The sequence below is a fragment of the Hoplias malabaricus genome, chromosome 13 (assembly GCF_029633855.1).
Source record: "Hoplias malabaricus isolate fHopMal1 chromosome 13, fHopMal1.hap1, whole genome shotgun sequence".
In the NCBI taxonomy this organism is placed as follows: Eukaryota; Metazoa; Chordata; class Actinopteri; order Characiformes; family Erythrinidae; genus Hoplias; species Hoplias malabaricus.
Genome location: NC_089812.1, coordinates 38,569,456 through 38,593,971, shown reverse-complemented (window position 1 = coordinate 38,593,971; position 24,516 = coordinate 38,569,456). Strand labels below are relative to the sequence as shown.

At 44.0% G+C, this 24,516-nt stretch overlaps 1 protein-coding gene across 1 annotated transcript in view; it reads right to left on the bottom strand.

The window, feature by feature from the left end:
* The window catches only part of ntn1b (netrin 1b), an 87,336-nt gene extending 78,432 nt beyond the window's left edge, over positions 1-8,904 (bottom strand). The window contains exon 1 of the mRNA XM_066642044.1: positions 7,543-8,904. Within this exon, the coding sequence (XP_066498141.1) occupies positions 7,543-8,626 (1,084 nt within the window). The 5' untranslated portion in view covers positions 8,627-8,904. The remainder of the gene's footprint in view (positions 1-7,542) is intronic.
* Positions 8,905-24,516: the final 15,612 nt, after the last annotated feature.

Here is a 24,516-nt window from a genome sequence, read left to right as displayed (position 1 = left end):
CGATGTTGATTAATGTGCTTTGTCCATGTTCATTAAATAAAGTCAAAATCAAAAACCTTTTCTGCTAAAATACAGAGCCAACACAGAGCCAAAATATATACAACACATTCTCCATCCGAAGAACCATTTCATCATGCAGACTGCTTCTAAATATAACCACTGCCTTTACTAAAAAAACCCTGAAAAAGAACCCTTAGGAAGGTGAACAAATTCAGTTCATTGACTCAGGGAAAATGTCTAGACAGTGGTTAACAGTGAAGTTAATCAGAGCAACATTAGAATCAGAGGTGGACACTCTACACAAGGTCATTTAGCAACGTTTAATGAAACGAAATGCTGAGTGAATTAATACGCATCTTAATACACAGTGTAGCAACTACAGTGTGCACTGTCCAGCGCTGTTTAAACAAGCTAATACAGCTAGCTGCGTTCAGAAACGCTAACTAGCTTCATACTTGTTTACTGATACTGAGCTCTGAGTCTTGGCTTTCACGGGGTTGAAACACACAAACCAAGATGAGGAGATTGCTCTATTCCTGCTCTGTAGGTGGGTAATATTTTTGCTGTTTTGGGTCACTTAAGGTGGAATTGTCTCCAAACCCAGGAGACGGCTAACTGCGTTACCGTAAGTGCTACAAAACTACAAAAAAAAAACTTGAGTTACAAATGAGTTTCTGCTGAAAATCAGTGAACAATATTTTAGAGACAAATTAAACTACACACATATTTTCCCTCAAAAACACCATTCCACCTTAAAAAACACAGAGCTTCTGAATGTAAACACACAGAGAGAGCTGCATTTGTCCACAATCACAGATGTTACCTTTTAATTTCCCAAACCTTAGCCCTAAACCTAACCCTAAGTCTACACTTATGTAAATGCAGCTTTGTTTGTTTGTGTAGTGCTTTCACTGACAGAAAACTGCACTGAATATGTAGCTCTTCAGAGAGTTTGAGTGTATTAATGAAACAGCGCCACCAGTGGATGGGAGCTCACTTAGTGAACATACAATAACTATGAGCTATGATCAAGCAGAGTCTCCTCCACGTACAAATGACACTGTTTACATTTTACACTTGATCAAGTAACAGCCTCCTCCAGATGATCAGAGCAGTGTGTGTCCAGTGTTATTCATTCCATTACTACGTCTTTAGCACCACCCTCTCTGTGTTCTTCATAGGAGGTTTGATATGGAAGATTTCTGTCAGATTTCAGACACAATTGTGATTGGCTGAGAGACATGTCTGTCATAATTTCACAAACGATCAGTCAGTTGACATAATAATGCCCAGGTCTTTGAAAGATTCAAAAGGAGGTCACTCTTAGAGGAGATGAGGATGGTCAGGAACTGACCAGATGGATCAGTGCTGTTGTATTCAGTGCAGATGTATTTATGGAGGCCAAGTAAGAACATCTAGCCTTTCATCATTGTCCCAGACCTTACTACTGCACACGTTTACACACACACACACAGACAAAGGACTGCACTGAATTTAACGTCTGGCAGCCGACCGCTGCTTTGCTGGAGGGTTTCGAGTCCACGCGTTTCTATGATGTCATCCTTTTACAGGATTCTTTCAGCGGCCTCACGGCCCAGCGTCGGCACAGAGCGAGCCACAGATGGTCCGCAGACTCGCCATCTCCAGCATGGCAGCCCAGATTTAGCAGGAAAGCTCTTCAAGGTTCTTGGTGGTTCACTGAACTAGAGCCCAAGCCAATAACAAGTCTCGGCGGACTTGGGCTGGAACAAAAGCCGAGAGATCACGTCCAGTTTGTGTGGAGACAAGCTGTGATTTCTCAGAGCTTGAAACAAGCAGTTGGTTTATGCCTCTTGCCGGCACTCTTCAAAACAGAAGAACCAGAAATGGATATTTGGAGCGGGGGGTGGTTTAGAAGAACCATTTTGCATTTACAACTATTGGCAGATGCTCTTATCCAAAAGGGTTTACAACTTTAATAATGTTACAGATGTGGATTAATGCAGTGTTAGGCATCTTGCCCAAGGACTCTTATTGGTTTAGAATGATTCCTGCCCAAGTTTGAAACACCAACCGCCACTAATCTTGCTTTCTTTAAAAAAAAAAGCTTTTGTAATTAATGGGTTTTGGATGGATTCCATAGACTCTGTCTTTGCTCCACTCTTGTCGTTCTATGACACACGCAAAAAAGGTTATATTTAGAAAAGTTACAAATGCCTATCCTCTTCTGGAAATGAGAAGTGAATAGGCACCCAGTTGGACCTTAAAACGAACTAAATGTACCTTTAATGCCACATTTACCTTGTTTGGATCTTGAATAAATACCAATGTGCCAGCGCAGTGCTTTATTTCTGACAGAACTTATGTGAAACTCTCTTTATAATTTAAACTACTAACCATTCCTTATGTTTCGGGTTTTCTCTAGAACCAAGCACACAAGCCAAGGACCATTAAGGATCTATTATTTCAAAGAGCGTGGCCTTGCCTTAAATTTCAATCATTCATAGAACTGCTTACTAAAAAAGTGCTGCTATACTTCAAGATTAGAGCGGAACTTTGCTGAGGATTAATGCCAAGCTGAAGTTTACAGCGTTGAAAAACATAAATCTGAGGACCAGCGTTCCTGGGGTCTATTTTTAGACGTCCAGACCGAGCTCGGTGCTGGTTTGACTGGGATAAACGCCAATTCTCTATTGATATAATCACAGCCCCTTCTAACCCCACCACCCCACCTCCCCCCAAATGTTCAGCCCGGCCTGCCATGGACATGTTTGTGCACAGTGAGGGAGACTTCTGTTTTAGTTTGAGGGTTACCAAACGCCCTCTGGAATAAACAGGCCGATAAGAATCCTCAAGCCATGTCCAAAAGCTTCAGAAATGGATTTTCTTTCCATCCGAGAGATAGAGGCATCTACATTTGGTTCTGCGACTGTTTATAGTCTGTAGTGGAGAAGTCCTGAGCTTATATATCAAGAGAAATCACTGTTTTTTTGTTTTTTTCCCCCTTCTCTCTGATCCCGAATGGAGACTGACAGATAGGATTGGAATATGGGATGAATTATATTGCTTTGTGCACTTCTCCAGACTGAGGGGCATTGCCTCGACTTTGGCTAATACAGAGGCGCCTACTGGCCTGCTGACCTCAGGGCAGGAGCCGAAGAAAGCTGACGGGTTGAGCCAGACACATGCGCCTGATGCCAGTGTCTGATCTCTCCTCCCCTCTCCCCCCACTGACGGTGAATATACCAGTGCTGTTCATTGAATTACCTGCTTCTGGCCCAAGAACACACAGCTACGTCCACGGCGAGCCGTACTGGCTGTGTTCGCTTTACTGAACGCTTTGATTCGGGCTTCAGCCCACACAACAGGTTCACATTAGGCAACTGTCTTATGAGGAACAAGTTCCAGAAACAGTCTCAGCGTAGCAGCCAATGTATGGGTGGTCAAAATGCTCTGAATATTTGTAATATCAAAAAAAAAAAAATGTTGGGATGTTGATTAATTCATTGCCTATTCAAAATACACACGTATTACACTAACACAGTAATAGTATTGGGTTAACTTGATGCTAATATGCCTTTTATTTCAACACGCACCATTGTTCCCCTGTGTATTTAGCTACAACTATGAATTATGCAGTTATTACATTGTAACTACTATGTCATTACAAATGTGAGACTCTGTATTAGGAAACTGAAGTCAAAAACAGTCTAAAAAGACTCATTTCTGGTTTTCCAGTCCACAAAACTGAAACATTAGGACTTGAGGAGCACGTTTGAGAGTCTATGAAAATATCTGAGGGTTTCTAAAATTCTAATTTGGAAACCAATTTGGTCATTTTTTTTAAGAAGTGTGTTAATTTACCACAACTACAAAAATGTCCAAGTCTCATTTCTCACTAAGACTCTGCACAAACATTGTCTCCATATGTTTTACGCTTCTGTGTAGGAATCATGGATTCAATATTTATTAACTACAATCTTTAACATCAATATTGAAACTGTACATAGTGCTGAGAGTGAGGAGTTGAACCGAATGCCCACCTACGGACACAGTAAATGCCGGAATAGTGACTGTCTAGAGTTACATAGAGTCAATGTGTGAGTGTACCTTGGCATTCAAGGCTTTTATATTTCTACTAATATTAAAATAAGCTACACAACAAACAAGTGCATTCTAACAAGGATGGGGCGGGGTGTCAACAGCTATTTTAGACCAATTCTAAACCAGTACAATCACGTTATCAGGGGCCATATCTCAACAACACCAAGGCATTTTATTTTTCTCAACATGACATATGATTACTGCGTTATAAATACAGCATTAATAATGGAAAGCTGTAGAGTAGTGTCTCTAGAATGGAGAAAAAAAAAACAGTCTGAGATAGTTCTATTCAGTGAGCAAACAGCACTGACTAAGCACCATTCCACTTACAGCTTCACAGCTCAAAATCATCAATCTCAGCATTGCGTGCAAATACCAAGCCCTAGGAACGGGAATGTTCTGTTGCTCACCACGCCGCTCTCCAAATAATAAAGGCGCCCCCATATGCCAGTTCATGGGAAGCTTACGTTCCCTCTGCAGACTTATACCTGAGGCTCAGATACTGACACCGTTTGCTCCAAAGCTGAGCTGCTAACACTGAAGGCACGCTGGCAGCAATTCAGTGGCTTTTATAACTAGTCACTGGACTGTGGCAGAAGCCTTCAAGTCTTCTTTTCTGGTCCCATTCACACCGCACACACACACACAGTGTGATGGAACACACCCACAGCTGCCCCCAGAACAGTTTAGCATACGGTTACAGGATCAGCGCAGCGATGGGGAACCTGGTTCTAGCCATATGTCCCAATCTGCTGGTGACAGAGGTGAATCTTAGCAACTCCTTTATTTCCTAATTTGGTGCATGGGACTCATAAGAAAAGCTTTTGTTGTGAGTCTGAGGGTGGTCCACTGCAGAGTAACATACAGGACCCCAACCATAATCAACACTTACAATAAAAACGTTTATAAATGTTTTATTATTATTGTTATTATTATTATTAATAAGGTACTCTCCTCATCTCCAGCATTTATTTATCTTGGATTTGTTTTTGTATTTGAATGTGCTGGTTCCACTTATTAACCACCATTATGTATATGGTTACTACATTGTAACTATGCTGTAATTACACAATTTGGGAAAACGTAAATCCGCGAGAAATTTAAAGGACTTAACCATATTTATTTTCATAGTGACTAATGTTGGTGTGTTTTCCAGTTTTACACGAAGCAAATAAATAAACACAAACACCTCGCTGGCCTAAGGACGTGGAGTTCGACAGGGAATCATTACACGGTGCAGAGCTTTTACCTTGTGTTCTTCACACATCATTTACAAAAACCTTTCTTGAGAGAATCACTCATCTCATGCGAATAAACCGTTTTAACACCTACATTTTAAGGCTGAAAGCAGCCAAAGTTCCAAGACGTGTCAAGAACACTATTTATTATTTCCATGGTGTAACAAAACCATTAACAGTCAATCACACTCCCAGAGCCGGCTGCCAATGAAGATGTTATTAAAGATTTCAAAGGCTGCGTTTCTCCTTATTGCTCCCTATTGCTCACAAAAGAGGTATAAGTGGGCAGCCTTTTAATCTAAATTACAACTTCCAGAGCAGCTCATTCACACAGTGATTAAATCAGCAGCCTTTCACACGTCCTGCTAACATTATTCGAGTTTTTAAAATTCAACAAAAGAATTGTCAAATGAGCAGTTTGGATGGTTACTTAGTTAGGTGTCAATAGTCCGGGGTGTTATACGAACGCGTGTAATCTACCAAAGTGATCAAACTCTGAAACGCGCGCGCACACACACACACACACTGCTTAGATGTTGCCGAATGCTGGCTAGCCTTTTGTATTCAGACACACTGAAAGAATCCCCCGCACCGATCGCTCTGTGTAGGTATTATCTTTCAGCTTAACTGTTTTTTTTTTCCCCTACCACAATTTATTTGGCTCAAAGTAGCAGTTTGTTCTGCACGCGCCAGAAAAATGTTAACACAACTGATTTAATCTTCGCTGGGATCTGATAAAGACACCTGCATTGGAATAACACGACATGCATGAGTTCCCAGAAAACCTCCGCCAGACTCGGTCCAGCTGCTGCTGGCGTTGGGTTCAACTTCCTTCTTCTTTGTGTACGTCGTGTTTTGTGGGAATTGTGGGACAGAACGGTCTGCGGATAACGCGCTTTTTTTACAAGCAGATGTTAACACGTAAACGCTTGTAGTTTGAATTTCTTTACTGCGATTCAGTGTGTCGTTATTTATTAAAATGTCGGTCTGAGCGCTGTCCGCATCCCCTTTGAATTAAACTGAAAGACATTTCTTTAAACTGTAGATGGAAACCCGCCTGTTGTCCCGTGTGTGAATGTGAGCTAATTGTTTACCACTGAGACGAAGCTCGCGCGGGTGTTGAACGATACTTGCGCTTAATGGGGAATTTCCTACAGACGCTGGAAACGGAAGCGAAGGCGTTACAGTCTTTGTAGAGTTCTAGACAGAACCCAAAACAAAACCTGACACTTCTTAATATAAATTATGATAAATAAACAATTTAATTCATTATTAAGGCTTCACGCGAAACATTATTTATTTATTTATTTGGTATGAACCAAGAAATAAATATTGAACCATGCCAATACACACACATATATATATTGCCTGTCTTTGCTAAATAAAATAAAATAAAATAAAATAAAATAAAAATGGGCGTTCAACGAAATGTATGTTTTTTATTGAAAGCTCAACAATGTAGTGCCTCTCTTGTCTTACGCTTATTAAAATTCTAATTTACTTTATTTGTACTCGTTCAGAGTTTGTCCAGGTCTCTTTCAGGCAAATTATTATTATTATTATTATTATTATTATTATTATTATTATTATTATTATTATTTTAATGAAGAGCCCACGTCACATTTAAGAGCTCTAGATACTGATGTGTCGTTATTGTATCATTGTTTTATGTACTTTGTAGTTGCTGAAAGTAACACTTTGCCTTTTTCTCTTTGGGTGTTTTTGTTTGTTTGTTTGTTTGTTGTTTATTTGTTTGTTTGTTTTCTGATGGATGGCCGCACTCCAGGGCCCTTCAGGCGTATTTCAGTAAGAGTTCAGCAGTTTTAAAATTGAGCTCATATCACAGTAAAGCACTTGTGTCCAGTTCATTTGTGATTTGTTCGTGGATTACATTGTTTTCTTTGTTTGTTTATTGTTTGTTTGAAGCTCAAAAAGGGTCCAGTGAATGAAAACAACTCATGGATACCGTGGAAAAATAGAGGGTTGGTGTTTTTCAGCTCCAGTTAATGGTAAGATGCCAAGAAAGCAAGCTGTGTTCTGAGCTGATTTTTAATTGGATCTAAGCCCTGTTTCTTTCTCGGTATCGCTATTTTTGTCACGTGCCTTTCGGGTGTCATTTACCAGAACTTCAATCAACATAAACATGTGCTCGTGCAACCTCACAACTATTCTCCAAAAGCGCAGGTGCCGCGCGCACGAGCGCAGCCGCTCTGGGACTCACCCACGCACTCGTTGGCTTCTCTGGCGGTCGCGCGCTGCCACGGCCGGTCGTAGTGGAAGGGTTTGCAGCGCTCGCACTCGGGGCCCGCGGTGTTGTGCTTGCACTCGCACACCAGGTTCCCTTCTCCTCCGCTGCCCTCTCCGCCGCCGCGCTCCCGCACGCACTTGGACGCGTGTCCGTTACACTTGCAGCGGCCGCCCACCTGCAGGTCCGACACGGCGTAGTAGTAAGAGTCGCGTGCCAGCTCCGAGTCGTCGTCGTTCTCGTCGCCCAGCGTGTGCAGGCGGCTGAAGGTCACGCGCACGTCCGTGGCCGTCACCCAGTCCTGAAGCACGGGTGAGTTGTCGAAGTCGTGCGCGGACGGGCGGCCGTCCAGCGTGCTGAAGGCGATGAGGCCGCCGGCGAGGGGCCGCATGTCCGCGTGCGAGTCCGTGCACACGGCCTCCTGCTCGTTCTGCTTGGTGACGGGCGCGCGGTTTGGCCGACCGAACATCTTCTTGCACTGCGTGGAGTAGAACTGGAAGGGCGTCCACGTGCGCCCGTAGTCCATGGACTTGTGGATGGCCATAGATTCGGGTCGCGGCGAGCAGAACTGCAAGCTCACGTACGTCACCTCGAACTTCTTGCCCAGCGAGAGCGTGAGCGTGACGTTGCGCGGGTGCTGCACGTAGTTCTGCGACTGCCAGCACGTGAGGTTGTGCGGGTTGTTCAGGTCCGTTAGGTAGGCGGCGGGTCGCGCGCGCTTGGCGTCCGATGCGTCGCACGTGTGGCACTCCCTTTCGCGCTCGCGCTCCCCGCTGCTGCCGCCGCGCTCCTCGCCGCGCTCGCGATCCGTCAGCACGCAGTAGCGCGCCGGCGGGCTGCCGCACGTGCTGGACGCGCGCACCTCCCGTCCGAACGCTGCGTTTACAAAGTCCGGGATGCAGCGGCGCGCGCGCCCGTTCTCGTCGTAGCACGGGTCCGGGGGCGAAGACTGAGCCGCGAACGTGCCCGCGTAGCCGCCGCCACTGAGGCGCGCGCCCTCCACCAGCAGCGCGGCGAGAGCGAGCAGCGCGAGCCCGCCGGTGAGAAGTAGACGCAGCATCGCCCGCGCTCGCGCTCGCTCACGCTCAAAAGTGCGGTTAGAGGCGGAGGTGCTGGAGGTCTGGGAGGCAGAAGGTGGATGATGGGAAGAGTGGAATCTCACTCTCACTTTTCTCCACGCGCTTTACACCGGGACACGGCGAGTCACAACAAATCAAACCTGCAGTTACACTCCTGCCCAACGCTGGGAGTACGCCTCGGTTCGAGCCTATCTCTCTCTCTCTCTCTCTCTCTCTGAGACTTATTCACACACCACTATCTCTCACACACCTCTCTCTTTCTGTATCTAACTTACTCGCACTCTACAAAGTGTACGTCTCTCTCTCTCTCTCTCTCTCTCTCTCACACACACACACACACACACACACCTCTCTCCCTCCTTCCCCGCCCCTCTCCCCCCTCTCTCCAGAGAAGTTTCTTTGGCGCGCACCCACACGTTAAATCAGAGCGGATATGACCGCGCTCGTTCCTCTAGGTCTGTCGCGCGAGGCGTTTGTTTGCGCTACTCCGCGCGTGGGGGGAATTGTTTAAGAACTCTGATAAGAAACGCGCTTGTCCGGGATAAACATATAAGCTGTATCCGCGGAGAGAACGCAGTTTACTTCACAAAGCGCCCACAGGGTTTTTCTGAAGAGAAGAGCCAGAGAACACAGTACATTGTCTCTTACACACAGACTACAGGCGGAACTGCCGTTCAGTTCCTGTCCTGCTCGCTTTCTCTCTCCACTTTCGCTCACACACCACCGGATGTTGCAATCTCACTTTTCTCACACTTTAGGCCTGAGCACAACGAATATGTAAACAAAAACCTGATATTAGTTCAGCTAGTCTCTCTCTCTCTCTCTCTCTCTCTCTCTCTCTCTCTCTCTCTCTAACGAGCATTGAGTGACTGATAGTTTACAAAAGACCACAACCCCCTCTTATTAAGAGTTTACATGTTATTATGACATTAATAAAAGTGACTAGTGGTTATCAAATAGTGAGTCTACATTCATTTATTCACCTCAGATATAAAAAGTAACTGATGTGTTTATTTATTAATATATTATTGTTAACACCTTTTTAGGGCGTCTATAACCTAAACAGTTATCAAATAAAAGCTAAGCATGCGTTTATTTTATGAACTTACTGCTGTCTACGTGGCTAGCATAGCGTTTACACGTTGTTTACAACCGTTTAATTTTTCGAATCGAAAGAGTGTTGTTCAGTGTCCATATGTGTGTGTGTGTGTGTGTGTGTGTGTGTGTGTAGTTTAAAAGTGTTAAAAGTTCTTGATTTGACAGTGTGCTGGTTGATAGCTTAGCATTGTTTTGTTTGGCCTTGAGTAGCAGTTAGCAGCTAACACTGTAAGGGTTTATTGGGTCATTAATAAATGCCTGGATTTAATTCATATGTGTGTGTGTGTGTGTGTGTGTGTGTGTGTGTGTGTGTGTGTGTGTGTTAAAACAGTTAAAAATACAGCCTATATTTTTATGTTACATTTTTTCTTAATTTACAACTTGATTAGCCACAATTTAAACGGATTTTCCACCTGTTTTATAAAAGCGTGGACATTGTGGCTTGGCTTTTAGACAAAATTAAATAATTGGACACTGACATCTTGTGGTTGGTGATTGCAATTACCCGAGATTTCACGGAGCTAAGCAAATCTACAGCGAAACACTGTGACCGGTGAAGTCTGCAATTCTGTAAATTCATAGATTTCAGCTAACTAAAAAATACGTTAAAATATTAAGGGATATTGCATGTGTCCAGGAAGAGTAACAGAGTTATAGACTATTTTTAAACCACAGAGAACAGCTATGAGAATACATTTTAAATATATGTATTAGATCTGTGGTAGCCATATCTCACACAAAGAACCTTTAGTGATTCCAGTTATGAAATTTCACATATTACTCCTTATGTAAAACAAAGCAGAAGCATTAGTGATATGACAAGATGAGCCCATGGCCATGGCTGTTATTATCCATGCTTTTGTATGGGGCCCCCCCTGTAGGGTTTTAAGAGGAATGCAGGGTGCTATGACAATCAAAATACTAGGTTAATAGTAAATGTTTAAAAACAAAACACAGTTAAATAAGCAATCCACAGTTTAAATAATAATTAATGAATAACCTTCTAGAACCCTTTTTTACACAGTCTTTCTGAAGATCTGAGATGAGTTTGGGGCCAAAGAACTTCATACCCTTTCTAGAGTTGATGTATGTCGTCCTCCTCTTTGGTGATGGATGTTTTCTGAAGTATTCCTCAATACTGTGGCTATATTGATTACAGTAGCATGACAATTTCTCATGCAGTGTTAACTGAGTTAATGCTAACCATGTTAACTCCAGTGGCTGGGGCACTCACACTCAGACATGTTGGCAATTTCACACAGAAAACTAATGCACACTTTTGAACCATGGGGAAAACTGGAACAATGGGAGGAAACCTATGCAGACAAGGGAAGAACACACTAAAGAGTGATCTGAGGATGGGATTGAACCCAGGACCTCAGGGATCAGTAGTTATAATAGTTTTATCTTTAATCTTACATTACGTTTACCTCTTTCATTGTACATTTCACAGTGGGTGTCTTGAAAGGCACTTTTAAATAAAAAGTTATTATTATTAGCCCAATGATTCCACCTTAAATGACCTCGCATGTAAGTTCACCATTTACAATAGAAAGGAAAATGTGAATAAGAAACTGTTGTAAAGACAGGTCTAGTGATGCGCTAATGCCATTTTAGCAGTTTAACATCACATTAATGTTTAAAACATCTCTCCAACTGATTAATGATTACTTATTTTATATTTTATATTACAATACATAGTGTATGATCCTGTACTACAGGTACTAGACAAAGAATAAAGTAATGGAGGGCAGTGTTTTGGCCACAGCCTACATTTTCCGGCAGAGTTATCATATAAACTTTAGATGAATGTTACGGACCACAGAAAGCCACAGCATATAACAGCTCAGCCCACAAACTGACAAGCGTTCTTCCTACGTAGGCATGAAGCAGACGCAGCAAAGAAGAAGTGAGTGTGAGTGGTTGTTTGTAGGGGAGGGACTTGAGAGAAGGAAGTTCTCCTTTCCTCTTTTCATTGAAAATACCGGGTACACATTTCCTCCCATCTCAGTTTACCACAGGCCCAGATCAGGAGACACTATTAAAATATCTAATAGCACACAACACCCAAGGTTGAGGGTAAGGGTGGTTTTGTTGTACTGCTTCAATCAATACATCATTGCTGCCACCAAATAAACATACATATACATACATATATACTTATAAAAGGGGTTCATTTTTTATTTTATTTTATTTTTCTATAAAACGCAACTCTTGTGAAATCAGATTGATTTGTACACATGGGGGCGTGCTTAAAATAGTTTGAATACAGAACCCCTTGGTGCATTTTTACTGCATGGTACCTACAGCTTGGCTGTACTCCATGGACCCATCACAACCCACATTCTCTTACAGAAACCTCTGGCTTTGGAGACTGCAGCCACAGAGGAAGTAATATTAATCATTGTTCAATCGTGTATTTGTTTGTTGTTTTTGTTGTTTGGGACTCAGCATAGCTCCGTGCCTCAGTTCAGACATGAGTTCAGGCATTTTTTTCATTCCTTACTGCTATGTCCAGCTCACTTACTGCCATTGTCCATCAATCCAAGGAGTGTTTGAAACCTTCAAAAAGCCCAGTGTAATGTTACGAGCTGCCATTTTGAATTCACTAAAATAAGCATAATCCCTACTGTAGCGTGGAGATTTTATTAATTGCAAGAATCTGTTGAATTTCAGCATTTTGACATGACCGTACAAGCAGGTACTAAAAGAACAAACTAGTGGAAAATCAAAAAAGCAGAGCACAGCCGAGCCTAGTAGGTACTATGCAGTGGAAAAGCGCCACCTGAGATTTCATAAAACAAGACTGTAGCTCATGTTTTCTCTGCAGTGTTGTTCAGAGCCCTTTACCGCATTGACCTGTGCCTTTATAACAGCTGTCATTCACTGACCTTAGTTTTTCAAAATAACACACTGGTTTAACCTCAGAAGTTCACACAATCTGCTTTTCCTGTAGTAATTGTGGACACATTCAGTGATGTTATAGTGTGGGCTCTGAGGAGTTCATTTTACAAAGAACATCAATAACGCCTTTATTCTTCTTTTTATTTGTCAGTTTCCTTTTTTTTTTATTAGAGGTTTAGCTGCTCCTGCTTTAACTTTCATAAGACTGAGTCTCCTCACAGTGGAAGGGTAGGGAGAGGAGACCTCTGGGATTTTTTCAGAATCTAATGCCTGCTATTTCCTGTGAGTCTAAGACTGAAGCTGAGAAGTGTTTATGTGATAGTGACACTTTTGGTGCTTTATTAGATGTTGCAGTTGTTAGGAGCTTCATTTTCTCTGTACTTTTGTTGTTCTTTTTTTTTCCTGGTCTTTAGCTGGTTAGTTAATGTGTATCTAATCACCTCAGATTTTATTCTCCTCCTTTTATTCACATGGGGATGTACACTGAATCAAACAGTAAAATAGTTTTACTGTAGTATCACATTTGCATTTATGGCATATGGCAGATTCTCATATCCAGAACGATTTCCAAGATTACTGGTATTACAGATAGGCCAACGCAGTGTTAGGAGTCTTTCCCAAGGACTCTTATTGATGTAGCACAGACTGGTTGTCCAGTCTGTCAAATGGGAGCCGATGATTGTACCACACCAGCCAGATGCACCTATCATCACTGTCAAAAGAAAAAAAGATATATCCCTTAAATAGTAACTTTACATGAGAAAGAAAAATCCTTCTTAAATTTTAATGAAAGTTTATGTAAAATTGGAGAATTCATGGTAGTGTCACAGTCACACAGTTCCAGGAGGTTGTGGGTTCAAGTCCCGCTCCAGACGGTCTGTGAGGATTGTGGTGTGTTCTCCCTGTGTCCACGTGGGTTTCCTCCGGGTGACTGTCTGTGAGGAGTGTGGTGTGTTCTCTCTGTGTCTGCGTGGGTTTCCTCCGGGTGACTGTCTGTGAGGAGTGTGGTGTGTTCTCTCTGTGTCTGCGTGGGTTTCCTCCGGGTGACTGTCTGTGAGGAGTGTGGTGTGTTCTCTCTGTGACTGCGTGGGTTTCCTCCGGGTGACTGTCTGTGAGGAGTGTGGTGTGTTCTCCCTCTGTCTGCGTGAGTTTCCTCCTGGTGACTGTCTATGAGGAGTGCGGTGTGTTCTCCCTGTGTCTGCGTGGGTTTCCTCAGGGTGACTGTCTGTGAGGAGTGTGGTGTGTTCTCCCTGTGTCTGCGTGGGTTTCCTCCGGGTGACTGTCTGTGAGGAATGTGGTGTGTTCTCCCTGTGTCTGCATGGGTTTCCTCCAGGTGACTGTCTGTGAGGAGTGTGGTGTGTTCTCCCTGTGTCTGCGTGGGTTTCCTCCGGGTGACTGTCTGTGAGGAGTGTGGTGTGTTCTCCCTGTGTCTGCGTGGGTTTCCTCCGGGTGACTGTCTGTGAGGATTTTGGTGTGTTCTCTCTGTGTCTGGGTGGGTTTCCTCCGGGTGACTGTCTGTGAGGATTTTGGTGTGTTCTCTCTGTGTCTGCGTGGGTTTCCTCCGGCTGACTGTCTGTGAGGAGTGTGGTGTGTTCTCCCTGTGTCTGGGTGGGTTTCCTCCGGGTGACTGTCTGTGAGGATTTTGGTGTGTTCTCTCTGTGTCTGCGTGGGTTTCCTCCAGGTGATTGTCTGTGAGGAGTGTGGTGTGTTCTCCCTGTGTCTGCGTGGGTTTCCTCCGGGTAACTGTCTGTGAGGAGTGTGGTGTGTTCTCCTTGTGTCTGCGTGGGTTTCCTCCAGGTGACTGTCTGTGAGGAGTGTGGTGTGTTCTCCCTGTGTCTGGGTGGGTTTCCTCCGGGTGACTGTCTGTGAGGATTTTGGTGTGTTCTCTCTGTGTCTGCGTGGGTTTCCTCCAGGTGAATGTCTGTGAGGAGTGTGGTGTGTTCTCCCTGTGTCTGCGTGGGTTTCCTCCGGGTAACTGTATGTGAGGAGTGTGGTGTGTTCTCCCTGTGTCCGCGTGGGTTTCCTCCAGGTGACTGTCTGTGAGAAGTGAGGTGTGTTCTCCCTGTGTCCGCGTGGGTTTCCTCCGGGTGACTGTCTGTGAGGAGTGTGGTGTGTTCTTCCTGTGTCCGTGTGGGTTTCCTCCGGGTGACTGTCTGTGAGGAGTGTGGTGTGTTCTCTCTGTGTCTGCGTGGGTTTCCTCCGGGTGACTGTCTGTGAGGAGTGTGGTGTGTTCTCCCTGTGTCCGCGTGGGTTTCCTCCGGGTGACTGTCTGTGAGGAGTGTGGTGTGTTCTCCCTGTGTCCGCGTGGGTTTCCTCCGGGTGACTGTCTGTGAGGAGTGTGGTGTGTCCTTCCTGTGTCTGCGTGGGTTTCCTCCGGGTGACTGTCTGTGAGGAATGTGGTGTGTTCTCCCTGTGTCTGGGTGGGTTTCCTCCGGGTGACTGTCTGTGAGGATTTTGGTGTGTTCTCTCTGTGTCTGCGTGGGTTTCCTTCAGGTGATTGTCTGTGAGGAGTGTGGTGTGTTCTCCCTGTGTCTGGGTGGGTTTCCTCCGGGTGACTGTCTGTGAGGATTTTGGTGTGTTCTCTCTGTGTCTGCGTGGGTTTCCTCCAGGTGAATGTCTGTGAGGAGTGTGGTGTGTTCTCCCTGTGTCTGCGTGGGTTTCCTCCGGGTAACTGTATGTGAGGAGTGTGGTGTGTTCTCCCTCTGTCTGCGTGAGTTTCCTCCTGGTGACTGTCTGTGAGGAGTGTGGTGTGTTCTCCCTGTGTCTGCGTGGGTTTCCTCCGGGTGACTGTCTGTGAGGAGTGTGGTGTGTCCTTCCTGTGTCTGCGTGGGTTTCCTCCAGGTGACTGTCTGTGAGAAGTGAGGTGTGTTCTCCCTGTGTCCGCGTGGGTTTCCTCCGGGTGACTGTCTGTGAGGATTTTGGTGTGTTCTCTCTGTGTCTGCGTGGGTTTCCTTCAGGTGATTGTCTGTGAGGAGTGTGGTGTGTTCTCCCTGTGTCTGGGTGGGTTTCCTCCGGGTGACTGTCTGTGAGGATTTTGGTGTGTTCTCTCTGTGTCTGCGTGGGTTTCCTCCAGGTGAATGTCTGTGAGGAGTGTGGTGTGTTCTCCCTGTGTCTGCGTGGGTTTCCTCCGGGTAACTGTATGTGAGGAGTGTGGTGTGTTCTCCCTGTGTCCGTGTGGGTTTCCTCCGGTTGACTGTCTGTGAGGAGTGTGGTGTGTTCTCCCTGTGTCCGCGTGGGTTTCCTCCGGGTGACTGTCTGTGAGGAGTGTGGTGTGTTCTCCCTGTGTCTGCGTGGGTTTCCTCCGGGTAACTGTATGTGAGGAGTGTGGTGTGTTCTCCCTGTGTCCGTGTGGGTTTCCTCCGGTTGACTGTCTGTGAGGAGTGTGGTGTGTTCTCCCTGTGTCCGCGTGGGTTTCCTCCGGTTGACTGTCTGTGAGGAGTGTGGTGTGTTCTCTCTGTGTCTGCGTGGGTTTCCTCCGGGTGACTGTCTGTGAGGAGTGTGGTGTGTTCTCCCTGTGTCTGCGTTTGTTTCCTCCGTGTGACTGTCTGTGAGGAGTGTGGTGTGTTCTCCCTGTGTCTGCGTGGGTTTCCTCCGGGTGCTCCGGTTTCCTCCCACAGGCCAAAAAAAAAAAAACACACGTTGGTAGGTGGATTGGCGACTCAAAAAAAGTGTCCGTAGGTGTGAGTGTGTGAGTGAATGTGTGTGTGTGTTTTTTGCCCTGTGAAGGACTGGCGCCCCCTCCAGGGTGTATTCCCGCCTTGCGCCCAATGATTCCAGGTAGGCTCTGGACCCACCGCGACCCTGAACTGGATAAGGGTTACAGACACTGAATGAATGATTATGGGGTGAACTGCAAACTTATGAAATCCATTAGGTCTCTCATGTCTACAATCATTATTTTAATTTGATTACAGAGCTATAGAACTATTGTTTAGTATTGGATTATAATCAGTTTAAATGTGTAAAACCTTAAGTAACACTGCAGAAAATGGCCCACTATTCAAATAAATATTTAAAGCAGCTCCTTTCCATTAATGGACATGGGAGAAATGGTGCTAATAATTTGCAAATAATCATAATATTCAGCAAACCTCCCATGAGCACTCAGTCATAGTGGGTGTATATGACACTAGAGTCAGTGCCTGTAGCTACAAGTGAGGTGAACTTAATAAGATGGAAGTTCACTGTAATGTAGTTATTGTTTAATGAATTTCAATATAGTGGTGCAACCTTTCAGGAAATTTGTCTCAACGTAAAACTAAGAATATAAACAGACATTCAGAGAAGTTCACTGTACTTCTTCTAGTTCCTTTGCATGGTTTTAAATGATTCTTTATAGAAGTATGTCCTTGTTGTAGAGTATTATATGTTACCCTTTGTGTTCAGATGATCACACACGCTTTGATTTGGCATCAGAACCAGGTCCTGGAACACACTACTCACAAAATTAGTTTAATCAAGTTTGTTTGAACAGGTCGAATAGGATCAGAGTTGGATAACACTGGCTCAGACTGTCAGAGAGACTCCCTTTCTTCTTACCTGGATTGTGCATGTGAATTTGTAGAAGGACTATCATTCATTCATTGTCTGAAACTGCTTATCCAATTCAGGGTCACAGTGGGTCCAGTCCGGAACCTAACGGGAATCACTGGGTGCAAGGCAGGAACACACCAGTCCCTCACAGGGCGACACACACACACACATTCACTCACACTGAGTCGCCAATCCACCTACCAACTCCTACAGACCGTCACATGGAGTGTGGCTCAAACCCACAACCTCCTGGTCCCTGGAGCTGTGTGACTGCATCACTAACTGCCGCACCACCGCGCCGCCCGAAGGGCTATCAATTTATTTTAATACAGTTCATTTATTCAGTTTCATTTATTTCAGAAATACACCATATGTACAAATATTTGTAATGAATGTATTCTACATTACGTTGCACCCGTTACTAACACAGATGTGCAGACGTACACACACTGCCTCTCTGATCCCTGTAGAGAAACACTGACAATAGAACTGGATTCTCTAGAGTAGAGAAACATGAACCTAATGCCAGGCGAGGAATATATAGCCCCCTAGCACTGAGCTGTGCTGATGAACCCATATTTCCTGTCATGTCTCTTGTTAGGAAGTGAGTAGTAGCCTCTATGTGAGCAAACATTATCATTCTCAGTACATGTGCGCTCAGTTAAATGGTTATTCTCTTTTTATTGCAAGAATTTCACATATTAATCCAACCACAAACAAGTCTGTGAATCACATAATGCTCCATATAATGTACTCAATGTTTACAAGGTACAATATTAACACTGAATATACACACAGCGGTACTACAAAATACACAATAATCCAACACAGTGTCCCAAAGAAATCACTGACATTCTCTCAAACTTCCAAACAATGCTCAAACAGTGCAATGTGAGCTATAGAAATGTGTTAGAAGAAAGAAAATAACTAGGATCCCTATTTTGTGCAGGGCATTTTACACAGAGCAGGATGTCACAGTGAACCAGACAGCCTAGGTTTCTAAAAGTATCAGACTATACACACTGTCGGAACTGTGATGTATAAAGTGCTCTGGAGTCTAATATCTGTGCCTTAAGAATTGAGGTGAGGGGCCAGCTACAGTCCAGTTTCCATGCCTTAAACATTCTGGGGTGAGAGGCATGGCGTAACCACAAACATCGCACTGACCCTGAGACCCTGCTCATCAACACAAGCTTTTAGAAACAGCTCCATATCAGCCCTGTTTTTAAAAACAAATAAAAAGTGTTCTTTAGCCTCTGGGTCATCTCCAGAGCCTTTATGCCAACTACAAATCTCGAAGCCAGCGACGTGCTTGAGTTGTGCTTAAAATGTTCTTCCGCGCTCAGTTGGAGCTGTACCACCCACTTGGAGCTGTACGGCCCACTTGGAGCTGCCTCCGGCCTGCAGAGATAGATAGGAGAAGGTGGGTCTTCTTTAAGCCTTCGTTAAGGCGCCTGTTCAAATATAAAGCTGCTCCAATCATCAGCTTCACCTCCGCTTCACCGTCAGAGTCTGGTTTATAACGTTAGCTTTTACCAGCTCTGGGCTTGAGGTCAATAACAAGAGCACAACAGATAACAGTGACGGATAATTACAGTTATGAAAATGGCTTGTATTTAACTGTTAGGGAAACAGGATTTGAGATTTAGTCAACGTTATTACTATTTATTTTCAGGTTGTGAAAAAGCTCTGTCTTTTTAACATTCAGCAAGTTAACATTAGTCTCTGGCTGTGTCCCATATATAAATATACACACACACACACACACACACACACACACACACACACACACAAACATCACCTTAGCAGTGTTTCTGCAGTGCAGTATGTAAAGTTCCACAGTGTGTTGTTTGAGACACAGCCTCACTCTCTAACGTTAATGTTAATCAAATGCTATTTGCTCCTTTTTGCACGGATTGAAAAGTGAGAAACTGAAGCACAGTTTAAATATTAGGCCAATGCTCTGCATTCTTGAACATTGCTGTTAATGCTGTCTCTGGTGTTAAAATGTTAAGCTACTGATTTAGAGATAGAAGTTGACGTTACTTAAATAAATTAGAAAATTGTAAACCTGCATGTGTATTTTATTACCACTCTTTGGGGGCAATATGGGACAGGTGAGGTGCGGAAATTCCCCTTCGTCTGAGGAGGGGAATGATAGAAAAAGTTTGAGAACCACTGTGTTACAGTAAAAACATTTTAGAAGCCCTACTTCTGTCCTTCTGTAAGTAGATGGTTCAACATGGTTCTATTGGTCTAAAATATAATGATATGACTTTACTGTGAATAGTAATGTAATAGTAGTGTAACTACTTACATCTGGAATACGGCTTACGGCTGATTCGTAAAACATTATAATCCACATTACGACTGAATTTATTTACTGAAGTGTTTTGGGAATTAATGACTAACTGACTTCTGCTGTTCCTCTGTTTGAAAGCGTTCATTGTTCCTAAATTACACCCACAGTAAACCGGGAATGAGTGCAGAAGTGAAATTCACCCTGCTCAAGATCAGAGAGCTTTTCTTTAGTGAAGACTTCAGCTGTGAATAACAAAACCCCACATTGTCACAGCTTTTCTGAGAAGGGGCCACTGCAGATACAGTAACTGGTTAGTGATGGTCCTTTTACAATAATGTAGTGTCTGTACAGTCCTTAAATGGAAACTAAAGTGGAAAACCAAGAACAGTTTATTAATTTGTATAAAAGGCAGTGACACCTGTAAAGATGGGTATATTACACAGCAAAAAGATCTGAGCAACTTTTGGACAATTTTTTTTTTGTTGTCACAGTGTCAAAATGTTTCTGATACTCCGTCCACACATATCCAGTGTCTGATATATCCACTGTCTTGGCTGAGGCTCTCTCTCTCTCTCACTGAAAGGAATCAGTAGTTTTTAGATGATGAAGACAACACCAAACGTTGAAAAGCATAAACAGAGATTACGATATTGCTTTATTCCTGCTCCATAGGTGGGTAATATTGATTTTTTGTTGTTGTTTTTAGATCACAATGTAGAAATATCTACAAACTAGGGACACAGCTAACTGCATTACCGAAAGTGTTAAAAATACTGAACAACTGGAGTAACAAATGAGTTTCTGTAGTAATTTAAACAACAAATAAAAACTTCAAGTTCAACTTCAGCCACATACAAACGACTGCCAAACAACTGTTTTTACTCACAATTTTCCAGCTCTCTGCATTGTTTGTGTGATGGAATAAGGTCTTGGTTTGAAATGTCCCAGGCATTCTCTCTCTCTCAGCCACAGACGAGAAACGGCATCTGGAGGCATGTTGGCGATGTAGAGAGCGTTACTTAACTGAAAAGTTACATTACTTCAGTTGGAACTGATTAAATGCAGGAGACCACTAACTGAAAGAAAGTAAACACAAACCGAAAGTGCTACAAAACAGCTGGAGTTACAAATGTGTTTTTGTGGTAATTCAAACAGTGAATACAAATTTAGACACGCGAAACTTCGGCAACAAACAAGCTACATGGGCTTCTTACTCAGATATTACGTTCCACCTTAAAAGATACACCAAGTTACATAAAGTGGAGCTGACTGCAGACCTGGGAGACGGCTGCATTGCAGTTTTTGAAGCTGCGTGCCCTTGCCGACCCTTTAGCTTCCTCATGAATCAGTGAGTCTTGTGTCCTCATGACCCTGTTGCTGTTGTTATAAACCACTGCATACTAGGAATATACAAGACCCGCTGTTTTGGAAATGTCTCAGCCCCAACATTACGACCATCACCTTTTGTTAAATTCCCTCACAACTATTTTTTTGCTGCTTCCAACACATCACCTGCAAGATGTCAGGACATAACAGAAAGCTGACAGTCGCGGAACACAGTTAACAGTCTGTTTAATGTCGTTATCCAAAAGGGTAATCACAAGGCAGGCAAAGTTCAAAAACAGGAGCAAACAGTACCTCGGAGGATGGACAAAAATCGTAGTCAAAAACAGGCAGAGTTCAAAAACCAGAGAATGCAGACAATACCAATAGGGACAAGACAGGAGACGTAAATCGGGTACACAGGCAGGAAGTAGGCAACAGGAGACCGTCAGACAAAGTACAAGGAAACGCGTTGTATGCATGGGAGAACCAAAACAATACTCGGCAGGGAACAGTTCTCAGAGTGAGGTATATATAGGGAGACAGACAGGTGTGAGTAATTAGAACTCTGGTGAGGGAGACCGGTAGGTAGTCATGTGACTGGCAGGTGCATTCTGGGAATTTGAGTCCTGAGATGTAGGCGTGACAGTACCCCCCCCCGAAGACACCGGAGGAGGCCTGGAACGAGGACGACCACGACGACGACCACCCAGCGGAACAGAGTCACCAGAACTATGGACTTCTGCACGTGCGGAGGACTGAGATTGACGTGGGTCTCTGGATCGAGACCTGGGAAGGGACGGAGCGGGATTAGATACCGATCCTCTCGGGCGACCTCTGGGACGGGGAGCCGGCTTCTCAGGATGACGAGAGTGAAACACCAACACGAGACCCGGATCATAGATGTCCTTTGCTGGTACCCATGAACGCTCCTCAGGACCGTACCCCTCCCAATCAATAAGATATTGGAGAGTTCCTCCACGTCTACGAGAATCTAATACCTCTCGCACAGCATATGTGGAAGAGTCCCCAACGTCCAATGCCGGGGGCGGAACGTCGTCAGGCTGCAACTCATTCAAAGGGCCAGAGATCACAGGCTTGAGGAGAGACACATGAAAGGAGTTAGCAATACGGTATTGTGCAGGTAATTCTAACTTGTAAGTAACCTCATTAATTTTATCAGAAATACGAAAAGGACCAATATACTTAGGAAGGAGCTTCCTGCACCTCCCCTCAAACCTGATATCCTTTGTAGCCAACCATACTCTTTCTCCAATCTGGAATAACGGGGAATTTGATCTGTTTCTATCAGCTTGTTCCTTATACCGTGAAAGAACTTCTGTGATGTGAAGATTAGTTTTCTCCCACACCTCCTCACTACGTTTCATCCACTCGTCGACTGATGGAATTCCAGATGTAGCTGCAGTCCAGGGTGCCAACGGAGGTTGATAACCTAATATACACTGAAATGGGGTGAGACCCGTAGTCAAGTTAACCAAGGAGTTTTGGGCTATCTCTGCCCATACCAAGTACTGGGACCAGTCTTGTGGATTCTCATGACAATAAATTCGTAAAAACTTTCCCAGCTCCTGATTAACCCGTTCACACTGGCCATTACTCTGGGGATGATATCCTGAGGTGAGGCTAACATTTACCCCTAAATGTTCAAAGAAAGCTTTCCATACATGTGACGTAAACTGAGGACCTCTATCAGATAAAATGTCTTCTGGGATTCCATAATGACGGAATATATATGTATATAAAGCTTTAGCAGTATCCAGGGCCGTGGGTAATGAAGGAAATGGGATGAACTTAACTCCTCTAGAGAACCGATCAATGACTGTGAGAACTGTAGTAAATCCCTCCGACAAAGGTAGGTCAGTGACAAAATCCAGTGCCAAATGCGACCAGGGACGTTCTGGAACGGGTAGAGGCATTAATTTACCTGCTGGAAGGGTTTTAGGTGTTTTTGCCTGAGCACAAACTGAACAAGATGCTACAAATTCATGTACATCCGCTCTTACTGACCCCCACCAATAACGTGCTAGAATGAGCTGTGTAGTGCGTCTCTCTCCGGGATGACCAGATGACAGTGACGAATGGGCCCATGTAATCAGCCTATTACGGAATTCTGGCGGTACATAAGTTTTGCCTTCCGGACAAGATTCAGATACTCCTTTTGACCGATTTTCCTGTGCAATCAGTTCATCTAACTCCCATCTGATAGCTGCCACCGAAACGGAGGAAGGTAGTATAAACTTATTTGATTCTTCACCTTTCTCTTCTGATTCATTCTGATTAAAACGAGAGAGCGCATCTGCTTTAAGGTTACGATTACCTGGCTGAAACGTGATGGTAAACCGGAACCGGGAGAAAAACAGCGACCACCTAGCTTGTCGAGAGTTCATACGTTTTGCAGAACGAATATATTCCAGATTCTTGTGGTCAGTTAAGACTGTGAAAGGATGTAGAGAACCTTCTAGCCAGTGTCTCCATTCCTCTAAAGCCAACTTTACCGCTAAAAGTTCTCTATCCCCGATACCATAATTTCGTTCAGCAGGTGATAATTTATGCGAAAAAAAGGCAATGGGGTGTAACTTAGGAAGTTCCCCACTACGTTGAGATAATACCGCCCCTACACCCGTCTCTGATGCGTCTACCTCCACCACAAAGGGGAGTTCAGGGTTAGGATGTTTTAATATGGGAGCGGTAGTGAAGGCTGTCTTGAGACGTTCAAAAGCACCTTGGGCCTGAGCAGACCAACACAAACGATGAGGACTACCCTTTAGTAAAGCAGTAAGTGGGGCTGCAATAGAACTAAAGTTTCTGATAAACCGTCTGTAAAAATTCGCAAACCCTAAAAAGCGTTGAAGCTCCTTCACGTTAGTTGGGACTGGCCAGTTTACGACCGCCTCTACCTTCTGGTCGTCCATGACTATACCCGACACACTGATAACATATCCCAAGAATGAAATGGTTTGTTGATGGAATTCACATTTCTCTCCTTTGACAAAAAGGTTATTCTCCTTTAACCGCTGAAGCACTTGACTGACCTGTTTTACATGAGTTTTAACATCTGGAGAGTAAATCAAAATGTCATCAATGTATGCAATTACAAATTTTCCCAACATGTCCCTAAAATGTCATTGATAAACTCCTGGAACACAGATGGAGCGTTTGCCAACCCATAGCTCATTACCAAATACTCATAATGTCCCTTGGTAGTACTAAAAGCAGTTTTCCACTCGTCACCCTCCTTAATTCGCACTAGATTGTATGCACTACGAAGGTCCAACTTGGAGAAGATGGTAGCACCTCTAAGTTGCTCTAATGCAACTGGAATAAGGGGTAGAGGATATACAAATTTCTTGGTGATATCGTTCAGAGCACGATAGTCTATACATGGTCTAAATCCACCGTCCTTCTTTTTGACAAAGAAGAAACCCGAAGATATAGGAGACTTTGATGGACGTATGAACCCCTGTGTTAAAGCTTCTTTGACATACTCTTCCATGACTCTTTCTTCTTCTAAATTCAAAGGATAAATACGTGATTTAGGCAAGGTAGCACCCTCAACAAGTTCTATCGCACAGTCATATGGCCTATGCGGGGGTAGTTTAGTAGCTTTTGTTTTACTGAAAACTTCTAAATATTGGGAATAAACGGGAGGAATTTCTACTGACATGGTTGAATCTGGACTCTCCACTGAAG